General features: G+C 38.0%; 1 protein-coding gene across 7 annotated transcripts in view; it reads right to left on the reverse strand.

Annotated features, from left to right (window-relative positions):
• Positions 1–824: 824 nt before the first annotated feature.
• PACRG (parkin coregulated) overlaps positions 825–15,353 on the reverse strand; it is a 262,236-nt gene continuing 247,707 nt past the window's right edge. For all 7 annotated transcript variants that reach the window (XM_030022008.2, XM_030022009.2, XM_030022014.2 and 4 more), the window contains exon 6: positions 825–1,552. In XM_030022008.2, the coding sequence (XP_029877868.1) occupies positions 1,392–1,552 (161 nt within the window). In that variant the 3' untranslated portion in view covers positions 825–1,391. The remainder of the gene's footprint in view (positions 1,553–15,353) is intronic.

Genomic DNA, 15,353 nt, shown 5'->3' on the forward strand with positions numbered 1-15,353 from the left:
CAGCTCAAAGTTTCAGCAGGTGGGAAGGTGCTCCCCACGCTTCCAGTCCGCACCCAAGAGAACCGGGCAGCGCAGGGGCTGTGTCTCACACAGGCAAGCCTTGCAGGGTGTGAATATGGATGTGGGTAAGCACTTGGGAAAAGTCTTATGCGTCTAACACCAAAAAGTGCATTTCAAGCTCTAACAGTTACAGAGAAACACTTGAAAGTGCAACTTGCATATATTTTAAGAGCTTCCAGAAACCAGAATAAAAGTAAATGAGCCCAAAGTCTGTCCTTCTAAAAATCTCATGCTTTTTAGACAAAGCTCGTATCTCCTGATTTGTTTTGAGCTGACTCGATATTTTTAAATGGTTGTCCTTGAGACTTGTAAAACTTGTTTTATTTTTTGTGGGTTTATTCCACAGAAATGCTTAAAAAGCAATAAAGTCAATCTCAGTAGCCTTGCTTAAATCCATGATTACATCAATTCTGTGTTGTGGGTATGCAGGGAGAAACCAACTGAGTAGGAAATTGTAAGGGATTCCTGTAACAATAGTTACATTGTTTGTACACATATATACCATAATAATAACAGGAAAGCAAAAGCAACCTTGCAGTTACAAAAAATACCCAGCACCCTTTAAAATTACACGTGTATATTCTGTGTTTACCCCAATTAACAGTGTTGTTAGGGTCTGATATATTATGCACGCTGTATCTTCCATCTGATTTATTGAAGTTTTTTCTGGGCTTTTCTTCGAAACTGTGGTTGTGCCTGACGTTTGCCAAGAGGAACCCAAGTTCCACAGAAAGGTAAACACCTGGAAGCCGAGATCAGGAGTGTGTAAGAAACATGAATTAATTTAATGACAGTGCTTTGTAATGGACCATATAAATTTTCCCACTGTAATTGGTATATACATTCAACAGTTTTATTGTATGTCAGTGCACATTATTCGGCACAGCTGCTAGAGAGGCACTGCTGAACTGGTGTTTCTCTTCCATGACAAACACCTATTAAGCAGTCAGCATAAACTCTTCTTGTTACAGCCTCTGACATCACCCTCAGGGCAAGCGGACACAGAACAGCAATTGCTGAATTGCGTATGAAAATTATAGTTTTATTGTCTATACAAGTGAAGATTTAACTCCGATTCCTGCTCTAGTCAGCTCTGTTATAAAGGAGCGATTCTTTCAGGGAACAAACAAGCACAGTACACCATTGTAATCAAAGGAACAGGCACTATTTATGTATTGGAAAGCCTTGTTCACAATAGTGCTAACACTCTAATGCCCCAGAAGCCACTATTTTAGCAGCTGTAGAGAAAAAAATCATGACTAACAAGATGCCATACAGAGTCAGATACAGCTTTTTTAGAACACAAGTGGAATCATTCCATTTGATACAACTCAGTTTAATATGCACGACTGATAAGTAGGGATCATGTATTTAATATTTATATAAGCAGTTTCTCCACCGCAGCGTTCAAAGGCTTCCAGTGTCTCTTGAATCAGATCTCCAATATTTTCACGCTTCTGCTGGCTGTAGTCTATCCCATCGCCTGAATTAACTGGTTAATAAAAGAGAAAAAAACAAGAATTATATTAAATTTACTGTTACGCTTTGAAATAATGATATAGGAAATTGCAGTTGCTGGTCAGTCACTGTGTCTCTATTAGGAACTTTGCTCTGTGACATGAAACAGAGCTGAATTTGAAAACATGATGGTTTTGGTATCTCTTTAAGGCTCTGCTCAGGCTCCAATTCGTATGCCTTCAAAATTTGTTTATGTACGCATTACTGCAGTACCTAAGTGAAACTCCTAATAAAGAAAACACAGACTTTTATAAAATGAAGATGGACTCTCTTACACAGTTAATCTCTTAAGACCATTACTTCTTTATTTCTAACATTGCTTATTTAGGACAAAATTCTACTGCCAGATGCATAAAAGCTTATCTACAAAATGTGACTTAAGCTAGACTTGTTATGATTTGAAATATTAAATAGGTATTGCTTTGGAATTGTTCCGTGTTAGACATCATATTCACACACTTAGGTTGTTTCTGATAGAGGGCATGTCGTGGCCTAAAAGAGATGCTTGGAGTATAACACAGCACTCACTCCATTTCTGATCCCTGAAAAAGGTGTAAAATTAAGTCAGTGTCAACAGGGCAAATTATGGCAGCCCCCAGATGCAGTAACATTTACTGCTGCTTTCTCTAACATGGATTAGTAAGGGTGACACACATTCATACACACACAGCATAATTCTTTAAAAAAAATCGGTGTGAACAACGGTGACAACAAAACCGACAAGAATAAGAATGCAATGATGCTGAGAGATTTTAAAGGAGGAAAATATCTTGTATTAAAACAGTATTCTGAAAACTATCTTAATATAGATATATTCCAAGACATATATCAAAAATAATTTGGTAGGAGCATAATGTACTCAGATCAGGTGTGGTGTAGTGGCCAGGTGGAGCGGCTGTCACGCTACTGTGGGGTAGTTCACACGCAATCAGTCCGTGGTCTCACTCCAGGCAGTGGCAATGTGCCCATGTCATACCTTTAACATCTCAAATAACACTGCTTGCATATTGACACTCTCAGCTGGCCAGCAAAGGACGCATTTGTCAAGACAATGCAACCAACTTCTCGGGGAGAGCCTGCCTTTCGTGTGAGGAACACAGTGCACGCAAGGGCGAGGGTAGATTTTGCTCCTGATGGTGCGTCCACATCCCCAGGCCGATGGGGTGTAGATGTACAGCTGCACCCATCCTCACATCCTTTCCTGGATCTAAGCCCAAGACCTGGATTTAAATTTTGTGGCTTTATTACCAGTAAAAACTGAAGAACCATGCTCACGAAGAAAGAGCTGATCAACACGGGTAAAAATCATCCTTTTGCTGAATTTTCCTGTAAAATATCTGATTGCATTCCAAGTTAATTATGTGTATATCAGTCTTTCAAACTCCTTACACACATCTGTGTCACTTTGTTTTTTTTAAAATGGTTACACAAATACTGATGTGACATACAAGGACTGGGCTTCTGAGTGGAAAGGCAGTTATTTTTTGTGATGATTACTCTTAAGCACATGACTACTTTCCTATATATTAACTATGCATTTCACTGACATGAGAGGCCAGGGTTGTGACATCAAAATTTACTACAATTAGTTTACTGTAATGTTAGAAATAACAGATTATGAGAGTGCATAGAAAACACCAAGAGCTATTAAATAAAAGCACTAGCTTATACAAAATACTAATGCAAAAAGAAAAGCACATCATGGTTGAGTGCAGTTTAAACTAAACATGTTTTGTTCTTGCAGAAAACATCAACTGTGCCTCATCACCTGTGCTGCATGTGCACTGCCGGCACTCCCCAGAACACCTGGAGGTATTTCTGATTTCACTGGTTTGAGCAAAGGAAACCCTGAACCTTGACCTAAGTCTTGGCAAATATGTAAAGGAATTACTGACTTTCCAACCATTTGTCTATTATCTGTAATTTTAAGCCTACACACATGCTCTGCTAATGAGCTTACACAGCTTTCATCGTTCTTTCAAAGAAGTAGTAAAAAAATCAGCTCTCTGGAAGTAATGGTGATACATTGCTAAGCAAGTTTGGAGGAGGCCAACAAGACACCGTGATAATGCCGGTAACAGAGGTATTTTCCAGAATCCCATGTTACAGTCTTCATTATGGAACATAGTCCGTACAATAAATGATGCCTTAGATGCTTGATTAAAAGGTGCCTAAGAGAATGAGGCAATGATAAAGGAAGTAGTCTGCAAGGGAAGACTAAATGTGTGATGTGCAGACTGTCATTACAATTTTTTTTTCCTACAGACCATCTGTGCTATGTGGAGGTTTGTATCCTCAAGATAGCCATAATTCACATTAATGCCATGACACAAGCTACAACCAACAATACCAGAAGGGTTATGTCAGCATCGAGGTCACCTGGTTAAGTACTAAAATAGCTATCCTATGCAGTTATAGGAATTAACAAATCTTTGAGACAAAAAGGATAATCATTAACCCAACAGGACAACATCAACTAAACAGATGAGTCAGAAAGATCTGCCCAATGCACCTAAGGGTAAATATCTAGTCATAATAATAATGATGATTAGTTGGAAAAAATAGCTACTGAAGTATAGCGGTCTCAGCATGCCCTTCTCTGGTTTGACTCTATTTCCAGGTTTGCATGTGAAGCCAACTTTGTCAGCCACAAAAATGTTGCATATGTAAAGTGTGAACATGGATCTGATTCAAGCTCTTTATGAAGTTGTCCTTTGTGAGGGAGAATAAATCAGCATGGAAATGCTAGGAAGCACATTTGTCATATCTTTGTCTCAAAGTGAAATGTCTGGCAAATTCAGCATGCATCAAGAACTCTTTTCGGAGCAAATGTTTTTTCTGTGTTTAGAAGAAACGCATTGAAGCAATACTAACAGTTCTAGAGGATTACAATCAGGAAAAGATCTCATTTACTTTTGTGGATCAAAAAGTTAGTTCCCAGTCTCCTAAATCACGCACCGAGGGCTTTATGGTCCTTAAAAGTGAAGCAAAAGGCTTTGCACCTGTCAAGACCTGTGCTAGCTGATGAAATCGCCCAGCCCAGGAGTGGCACTCCCTGCCCTGCCGCCAGCGCTGCCGATGCCAGCTGCTGTAGCCGAGGAAACCCTGCTCAGACCCTCAGGGACTGAACTCAGCGTTTGGCAGGGACCAGAATAGGATTTGAATTTTGCTTTAAAACATGGTTTTGTATTTGAGTCTAGACTTGCTTCTATTCATGACTCAGGATATTAAAGAAATTCTAGTGTTGCTTGTATTCCATCTCATTTCATTTTAAAATTTCAATAGGGTAACACTACAAATATAAAATTGTATTGCATTACAGAAGGACAAGCAAGTTTCTCTCAGTGCATTAAGAGTTCGATAGGGCAGTTTTGAAGTCTGGGAGTGGACAAGAAAGGTAAACCAACCCTTAAAGCCCAGTCAGATCTATTCTTATCTCTGGACATTTGTTAGCATCTGAAAGTGTCCAAGACATTCTTTCAGTTTATTAGATTTCACTTCAAGGCAGGCCGAGTCTCAGATAGAGGGTTTTTTAATCCCCCAAATATGTCAAAGTACCTCTCTGTGAGTGTCTCACAGATAACGGAGCTCTCTCCTCGTGGTGGCTGTTCGCAAGGTTCTGCTTCATGGAAAGCACAAATTAAAACTAGAGTTTTCATACACCTGTTGTTGTAGGGCTGTCATAGATCTTGGGATATTGCAGTTTCCCCAAATGTTAAACATCTGAGGAATGCTTAGTGTTGGAGGACAGAGTAATACTTAAAAGAGATTTCTGAAGAGACTGTGAAGGAAGCCCGATGTCCCCAGCTTAAGCAATGTTTTCAATCAAATTGTAACTCAAAGGCCATTCCTTTATTTTTCACTGATGAACTTTTGAGAGCATATGTACACACATATATCTCAACTTGTTGTTTTGGAACACGTGGGTCCTGGCAGAAATTTTTTAACTACTGCTAGTTAAAAACAGAGAGCTGTTGTATAATGGGATTTTTTTTTGTACACAAATTGATAAAGCTACTTGGAATGACAGGCATCATTCCTCCCTTTTTGAATCTTGAGAAAGAGAGATACTGAAAGGTAGAGTGACTTGCTCTAAGTCATGGAAGGGATCAGTCACAAATCACGCTTTTTGACTTTATATTGTAGATGATGAAAGTACTATTTATGGTAAAATGTAACTATGGTAAAAATAATTTTTAAGCTGCTCAGTTCATCCTAGTCAAACCAACAGGTATTTTCAGCAATTAAAATGATTACAGTAATCCAACATGCTAACCACTTAACTAAATAAGATTTTTACTTCAAAAAACCAACAGTCATAGGATTGTAAAGTGCAGATATATTTCTCAGTATGGAATTGTATTTCTACAGAAAAGCCTGTCACAGAACAATGTACAGTTAAGCAGTACAAACTAGCATTAAAATAATTTGTGGAAAATTTTAGGACTTTATCCCTTCTAGGAGTCAGCATCAGTACCAAGAAATAAATGGAAGCTGATTTCAGCTCTAGATTGACATGCATGTGTGTCAGGGTTCACATCGCATAAGTTCACTGCTCAGGTACAGTTCAGGGCTTAATTAATTTTTCAGAAAGTCCTTTGTTAGGATTAGTTTAATTGTCATAAAAGATGTTGGCTTCCTGACCGGAGTGGAAAACGAAAGCCCCTGATGAGTCAGTGCGGTGGGAGGGAGGAGGGCTCCTTTGCACCGCTCCTCTCGCTGTGACTCAGAACTGTGCTTTGAAATTGTCAGCTCTGGGAAGGATGAAGTAGCTCAGTCTCCCTGTTCATTTAGTTGAAAGTCTGTGAAAAGTCACAGGCTAAGACTCTAAAACCCTCCTGTCTGCTAAGAAATGGAGGGATGTTGCTGATTCGTTTCATTCAGGTGCAGGAAGAGCTACCAGGAGGTTATGATTTCTGGTCGTCGCTAACCCAGACAGAAACCCCTGTGTTCCACTCCTGAGGGCTCAGAGCAACGTGAACACCACTTGTACATGTTTCTTAGGACATGTCTAGATTATGTGCACCCAGAAGTGCAAACTGGCCTCACGCAGGCTGGTCCCAAAGCAAGAGCATTGGAAAGAGGAGCTCATAGAGTAATTTATGTTGGAAGGACCCTCTGGAGCCCTCTGGTCCAAATGCCCTGCTCGGAGTCAGCTCCGTTTTCAAAGATAGGTCAGGTCGCTCAGGGTGAAATACCTGAAGTTGCTTAGTGCAGAGTAATCCCAGAACGAGAAATGGTGCAGAGATCCCCTTGAGCTGGCATAGCTTTTCACCAGCCGTTTCAGCTGTGATGAAGGGAGCTGCTACTCCTTAAATATTAAAACGTATTTGGTGGAAGAGGATTTGCTGAAGTTAAAAACTTCATAGGGAGAATTATTATCTGTTTTGATACAAAACAAACTTAAACTTTTGGCATAGTAACAGATTATAACCTGCGTATATAACATTGCTTTTGGAAGCTTAATCATATACCAAAGAAAGAGGCACAGATTTGGCTGAAAAATTAATAAAATATCATTAACACCCTGACTTGAGACTATGAAAACATAATTTAAAAAAATTTAACATGTATCTTTCAAAATGATTTAAAACATTAAAGTGGAAAATACTAATATACTTTAAGGAGGCCAAGTCTTTGAATATGCACAGACCTGTTTTTTGACACTATCAACACTTAGAGTTCCTTGTCTCTTGCTTTACTTGGCTCTTCCTTCTACTTTTCATCACTAGTGCTGAGTGTTTATCACTTTACAATGCTACAGTACTGCAAAGATTGCAGAAGAATGTTTCAATCCAAGAAGAAAGCATGTATGCTTGGAATTTAAAAAGAATACTAATATAGAGATATTTCTGCTCATCATAGGTCTTAGAAAAAAAAACATTTTATAGTTTTGGTATAAATCAGCTAGGTATTATCTATCTAAATAAAATGCTTCCAAGATTTTCTTAATTCTCATTGAAGGCATTTTGCTTTAGCATAGAATATAGATTCTTTCTATAGTTTTCTTCCATATGCAGCTAGCTTTTAGTTATTTCATAAATTAGCATTTATTTTAAAATGTAAGTAAGTGCTGTTACTATAAATACTATTCAGAAAGTCAACTATTCAATAAGTGGAGGAAGTGCTCTGATTGGAAAGGAAACATTTGACTGACTTACGATGTTTTGCTAATGATGTAAGCCTACTAGAGATAGCTGTAACTACTTGTAAATTGCTGCAGTATAAAAAAAACCCAAACCAACAAACCAAAAAACTGAACTGAAAATGAGCCAAGACAGCAGCTGTTATCACAGTTTTCCATTTCCAGGAAATGTTAGCAACATCAGATTTAATCCATTTTAAGCCCAGACTTTTTTTTTTTTTTTTTTTTTTTTTAAATAGAAGTACAAAAATGAAAAAGAAATCACAGATTTTGTAACAAATTATATTAGCAAACATATTTGACTAATGAGGTAAAAAATAAGAGAATATTATTGTATTTTTTTCCTCTATAAGTACTTAAACTTCTCCAATGAATTTCGACTTTGAAGTTTGCCTATGTTTGTGCTACTGATCAATATCAAACAAAGTAGTATTAAATAATCTTAGATCAACAGCATGCTCAACACAGGAACAGAAACCAGAGTCTGAGATCTCTGTGGCCTTGGTACACTGTTTACTGTTGCAAAATAATACATTAGGTCACAAATAGTGCCTAAAGTGCAACAAGAGTTGCACCACTTTTGTGAATCTGATGTTCTTCCAATTGTTTTCGATGTATATAAGCCAGTACAAAGTAAATACTGTTTTTTAGCTGGAAATCATGTTTGTGTGTGCAAAATTTGCATAGCTTTGCTGGACTGATGTGAAATACATTTGCTTGTCACACTAATTTCTTATGCAAATATAGCACAATTAATGCAAAAAGAATCAAATCCATGGAAAACCAATTTTTTTGTGATGTGGAATAAACATCATGTATTTTTTTAAAGTAATTCAAAGTGACAAAGCTGAAAGCCCCAAAATGCTTTAAAGATCACTGATTTCAGTATGAAATGTAATCCTGCAACAGCCAATTTTTAACATTGAGTTCATTCATACTTAAACTCAAAATGCTTGACAAGCTATCCTCCTTCCTCCCTGGGAAGATTTTTATTTATGTAACCAAAATGTTTTTGAGGGAAAGCCCTAGGTTTCTCTTTACAAGCAAAAAGCTCAGTAATTCATTACTTTGTGTTAATAACTGTTGATGTGTTTGTACATCTGTCACGTACTAATGGAATTTGTTGCGTCTAAATTCTCTGTTCAAAATCATTACCATTTAAGGACCCTATTTGGTATAGCTTGCCCATCAAAAATTTCACTGACAACTAAATGAATTCAGTGACTGCTTTCATAACTGTGACAGAAGGGTGAGCCCTTTGTTATCACTGGAATGCAACCATATAAAAAATAGGTCAATATATTAAAAATTTCCCATCAAAATTATGGGATCAAGTTGTTAGATATGCCTATAAGTTGCTGGATATGCCTGAAGTTGCCAGTTTTCTAGTTTTTCGGTTCCCTAATTAAGCGAAATAAGCAAGAACCTGAAGTCAGCTGAGGGTGTTTTATCAGTGATTTGAGAAGGGACAAGGAGATGAAAGCTATGAATGACTGTGTGGATTTGCCAAGATTTCTTTCGTTACTGTGGGACAAGGACAAAATTTGTGCAGTTTAAAGGACAGATAGCACTGAAACTGGAATGTACTTTTTTATCCTCAAGGCAGACAGAAAGGAACACCCTGCTCTCCCAGATATCTGTACTATAAGGGTCAGGACATCTCCTTCTGGTGTCTCTTTACATTTTTTTAATATATATTTTTTTAAAGTAAATCAAGTAATCTGATTACTGTTTCCTTCCGAGTTTTTCCAGTTGGATCAATGCATATGGTAGATTAAAAAAATAAATAAAAATTACCTTCCCAAGATATGAATTTGCATTCTTTTTATGAAGAACAGGAAGGACATAAAAATAAATACTTATCAAAAGCTAGTTAACAGCTCTTCATTTTACATTAAGAAAAGTGCACATTTGAATTTATAACAGCTTTTCAAGCAAAAAGAAAAAAGCCAATTTTTATACAACTAAAATGTATTATAATGTGTAGTCTCTACTTACAAGAATGTAAAACATTCAAAAAAGAAAGAAAATTGCGTCCCCTAGGTGTGCTGTTTCTGCAGATTCACAGCTTTTGAACTGTAAAAGTTGAAGCCTTTTGAAAGTAGTATAGAAACTGCACATACACCACATGCAGACTGACTTTTGGTTTTTTTTTTTAAGCTTTAGGAACTGTCTCTTATTTATCTTTTTCAACATTTTCCCTGCATTAAGTGTGAAGAAAGATAAGTGAATAAGAACTATTTCATCAGTGAGTCTAACTGGAAAACACTCACCCTTCTTCTTGTCTAAATTACACCTGTACCTTTTGTTGCTTGACCTGTTATTCAAAAGGGTCCCATGTATGAAGAAAGCAAGAAGCCCAGGAGCATCCAGCCCAATGCGCTGAAGGCCTGAGATCTTCTCACGTCAAAGTCAGTTTCTTGAGGAAAGCTGTAATGCTTTGGGAAATAAAGTTATGTGCAAAAAAGCCAATATCTCACGTTATAGAAACTTACCCTGTTTGTGTATCGCTTCAGTCTTTTGAAGTGATGCTTGAAGAGGCTATAAGGTGCTACACAAAGGCAGCACTCCTGTATTCTGTGGCACACAGTTTAGGGGGGACATACTACCACTAGCATGAGAGTACAGCTGAACAAAAAGAAAGTACATACAGCAGATGGTCATCCCAAACACTTAATCTTTGCATCTTTTTGTGTCATTTTAAATTATTAAGTAGTAAGGGGAAGGAAGAGTGATTTGAAGAATGGGGATATGAGAGCTCTCCAGTATAGCTTACCAGGTTCTTCAAGTCTTGGTATGACCTAAGCTAATTTCTAAAATGTTATTTTAAATATTGGCATTTAAATATCTTCCTTTAGAGAACCCTTTAGCACTTTTTACTGATATTAAATGAACTGAGGAACCATATACCTCTCTGAACACGTATTTCTCCTGAGATAAATCGGTGAAAGGGAGGTTGGTTGGTGGCATGTTGTGAAACTGCATAACCTATCTCAATGGTCACTAAAAGTCAGCCATCTCAGGTATGACTGCTTATTTGTCTAGCTTGCCATCAAGACTGTAGGGACTCAAATAGTGGAGCATGCTGATACCGTGAGCTCCTAAATTGTCTGCTATTTTCATTTGTCTGAGAAGAACCACTTGGCTGAATTTGAAAAAAAACAGAAAGAAACTGAAGTGCAATGGCAGGTAACAGTAAAAAAATGCTATTGATATCATCAGTGGGTATGTACAAAGACAGAAGATATTTACACACATTTTTTGCAGTAACCTGACCCAGTACTAAGACCAGCTACTGAGATTGAGCAGACTGACACACTCTTGCAATACACAGCAAAACCTTTTGTTTTGCCACTTATGCAACTTTTATAAGATTACTTCCTTTACTATCCAATATAAAATAATTATTTACTATGCCACTATAGGTATCACAGCCTCTAGCCTGTGTTTTTTAAAATGTACCTAACTTTTTCACAAAGGGATTGCAGTGTTAAGTTATTAAAACACAAGCATTTTAGTGATGCCTAAATACAATTGTTCGTAACAAACAAGTAATTGCACACAACAGGTGTGTGTAAAAACAATAGGATGGGAAATGGTTAGCAGTTTTTTTGAGATAAAACTATTATTCATACATGTTACAAAATTTTAAGAGAAAATTATTTTAATATACAAAAATCCATTTCATTTATTATGCTTTTTTACTTTTGTTCATTATTTTAAGAAAATTGTGTTGTTCCAGTAAAAATTGTTAATGCAGAATCTTTTTTCCCATTCCAGATGCTATTTTTCTGAAAAAATAAAACGCAATCATAGGTCCTAGCTATAGGAGAAAGAATTAAGAGCATATTTTTCTGAATTACAATGTCCATGATGATACAATTTTACTCTTGGCATGTATGAGTATAGGAAAAAAAATGCTGCTATTTCTTATACTGCTTACACCTGCAGAATTGTAATCATCCATAAGGGCATGATCTCTTAAGGCCATACTTGTTTTTACACATTTACTGAAAAAGACCTTTAAACTTATCTATTTTGGGACTATGCGTAGAAGTAAAAATGGCTTTTCTGTGTGCAAACAGGATACATGACATGCTCAGCAGGGTAAATTGGACCCCGGCTAACACTGGTAATACCTTTATGATACTTGTATGGGTGCCTTCACGTAGAAAACGTCCAACTGCTAACAACGTAGCGCTTCTAGTTCAGTTTGTAATACTTTTCTTAACATCCTTTCACCTCATTACAAAAAGCAGTGAACCTGAACAACAATAAAGCTTGAAAAAGAATCTTTGCTTCTCAGGTGAATTTGTATTTGCTTGCCCTAAACTGCTGCAAATATCATGTATCTTTAGGCTGATGGCAGTGTACTAGTTACAGTAAGTTCATCTCCCTTGCAGTGGTCATTTGACTGTTTGCTGGCCTGACACGTTGCAGTGCCAGAGCCTTAAGGCATAGGATCAGCAATTTTGTAATTTTTTATTTTCCAGCCAGTCCTGGCATTATAAGGCAAATATGACCACTTACGTTCTCCAACGTGACGCTAAAGCATGCTACATTTGGTAATTGCAATCTTAATTTTTTCTTCATCATTCACTCATCTTACAGCCCTTCCAGCCCTGGTGCCTGACAAGCCTACAACTGTCCTGCTTCAGAAGGAAAACAGCTTATACACACGCACACATGCATGTCAGGACAGCGAGGAAGAGGCAAGAGAAGAAATAAGTGATATGGCTGAATGCTCTTGGTCAACTCTGGCTCGCCTAGGGGTTTCTAACTAACAGCCAAAGAAAACAGTTAAGTAGCATGGCAGAGCACAATGTATTTGAATATGTGTAAGTTTGCATTTTCATGTGTTATAGTGAAGAACTAAAGTAGAAAGCTGTCAAGAAAATTCTTCCCTGGCAACTTAAATATGCTTTCTCTCACTTGGATGATCTGAAAGAACATGCACACATTACAACTAGCTTTACATTAATAACAATGAAATGGCTATTCCTATGAAGGAAAGTCATGAGGGGTTTTTTTAGATAAATTTGGGACACATTGAAAAGATAACTTGGAAGACAGCATGACTAATGTGTAAGTGGGACATATTTCAAGAGTAATATTCTCCTCCAGTTTTCCTGGAATGCTTATTGCTCAGTGATAGGGTCAGCCTCCAGAGGAAAGGGAGAAGTAACACCTCCCAAAATTCCTTTATCACCTGTCTCCAGCAGGCCGCAGATGGCTGCTTCACCTCCTACATCGTTTAATGCTAATGGCTGCACTAAGTTTACAGGTCTCCGATCTAACTCTGCAGCTGCAGTGCTGAATTGGTACCTGTGGAAGCACCACCTCAAGAGTAAGAGAAAACTCTGCTTCAGAAAAATATTACTGAGCATTTTTGGACAACAGCAGCTAGTGCAGAATGATGACTTCTGAAGGAAGCTATGAGATGTTATTTTAAGGGAAAAGAATAACATATACTAGTCTCCACAAATTCACGTAAGCAAAATTCTTCATGAGTCACCAAGAAATTTCATTCCTGAATAGTGATATCTGGAAAGGTCTTCCTGAATTACTTGTCCTAGCACAGCCAAAGTTTATTGGGTGCTTGACTGATAAGTAAAATAGGCAATTCTTGTCCCAGGGACAAGAATGTGGACATGGGAGGAGTAGAAGACAAAGAAAAACAAAGGCTGAAAGTGGAGGAACAAAACCCAAGGACATTCATTTGGCCAATTAATTTTCTTAAGTATGCTCCATAAGAGTTCTAATTGATATGAATATATACATTATGGATTAGCATAGTTATTCCATAGTGTAATTTAAAGTATCACTCTGGATGCCAATTGACTTGTTAGATCTGAGCCTGTTGAGTTTCCACTATCATTTTGTAGCAAAACAAGGTGAAAAGGTAGATAGGCTTATCTGCACGTCTGTAGCTAGGATCCAATATCTTTGCTTTACAGTTCTGAGTAAGAATCTCACCTACTTACAAGTTTACTTTGGGAAATGATTAGAAGGGAATGTCAACCTTATTAGTGTAAATATAGGGCTCCTACAGGAATGTGTGCTATCAGCTTAAGTATTGACTTTTTAAGATGGAGAAGGTGAACTGAAGCTGTTACTAGTCCATCAGAGGAGAGGTACCAACAGCCTCCCAGTGCTTGAGACCTCTCCTCTTCTATTGTCTTCCTTCGTTTTAATTGTATGGATAAAAAATAGCATCATCCGGAGACGTCTTGCTGGTTTGGTAATATCCTCGTTTTAGAGAGGCATACACTTTCCGCTCTCTTTAAATTAAAAAAATGCTGAAGAGCCAATAAGTCATTTTAGGCATGCTTGTTATCAGATCTAGTGCCTCAGCCACCTGCCTCAACAACTCCTGAAACTGCTGATAGTTGGCAGAGATTACAACCACTGTCACTGAATCCTCAGAAGTCATGGAAGAAGTCAGGCTAGTATCAGTTTATTTACATATCCTCACCATTGTAATACATCCATATCTAGCAGCTCAGATACGCTTAAACAGGGGTTATGATTCTAGCTCTGTAGGGGAAAGAGTACAATAAGATAAGAACTTGATTTTATAGGAGAGAAACAATAACAGCACTCACAATTTTCGGGTAATAGACTGACTTGACTTCACACATCCATGGAAGACAATTGTGAAAACAGCCAGGCAGAATTAGAGACACAGGGCAGGAGACAACATCATGGCATAAACCTCTTACAATCAGAATGGAAATTTCAGACTAAGTTAGGAATTGCAACACAATATTTGTCACGTGGGCTCTGCAGGAGAATCGGTAGGGCTGCACTAGACTCACCTCATGGCATAAAGCAGGAGTGCCTTTCCCGAGAACAGCGCCCAAGTGAGTGAAAGGCTGGCCAGTGAGTCTCACAGAGTGAGCCAGTGGGGAACAGGGAGCAGAACAGTGTCTAAAATCTTGCATATCTCTAAGACTCAAATGTTTGCATCCACCCTGGAGCTACAGCCCAGAAGTTTTCCTGAGGGTAGATACCTATTGCCATTCCTTCTGGGTGAGATCGAATGCTTTCTTTAAAAGCAACTTGTGCCACAAGACAGTAATGATACCACAGATGTGTGTTGGGTTTATGCTACACATCTTTATGATAATAAATCAAGTTTCCCACAGGTTGTACCAGCTAAATGATAGTATAAGCTAAGGCCTGTTCTGACACCTTGTATGTGTTGTATACCCTACCAGCAACTGTCTCACCATGGACATACATTTGGATCTGTCCCCTCTGCCCAGATGCTTATTTTTCCAGAAACTCTGCCACTTTTCCACTTTGATTGAATTTGGACAATGAGTTTAAAAGTTATAGGAGTCGAGGCGGGATGGGGGGTGGGGGGAAGACGTGCAGAACAGAATAACCTTGTGACCCCATAAGTCTTGTATTCTTAGGCCAGCAGGCAAAAAATATGAGCAAGGGCAGTGGTGACTGCCTTTGTTGGTATTGTAAGAAAACATAGTGGTGGAGCAGCCTCCCAGGAAGCACGAAACAAGTCCAACATTGGTCAGCCTTTGTGGTTTCAAATCTACAACTTTCATGATCAGGAGATTTCATCTAATTATCAAATTAGTTACTGATGGAGAGAGGCTCTTTTGACCTC

Source organism: Aquila chrysaetos, chromosome 8 (assembly GCF_900496995.4).
Source record: "Aquila chrysaetos chrysaetos chromosome 8, bAquChr1.4, whole genome shotgun sequence".
In the NCBI taxonomy this organism is placed as follows: Eukaryota; Metazoa; Chordata; class Aves; order Accipitriformes; family Accipitridae; genus Aquila; species Aquila chrysaetos.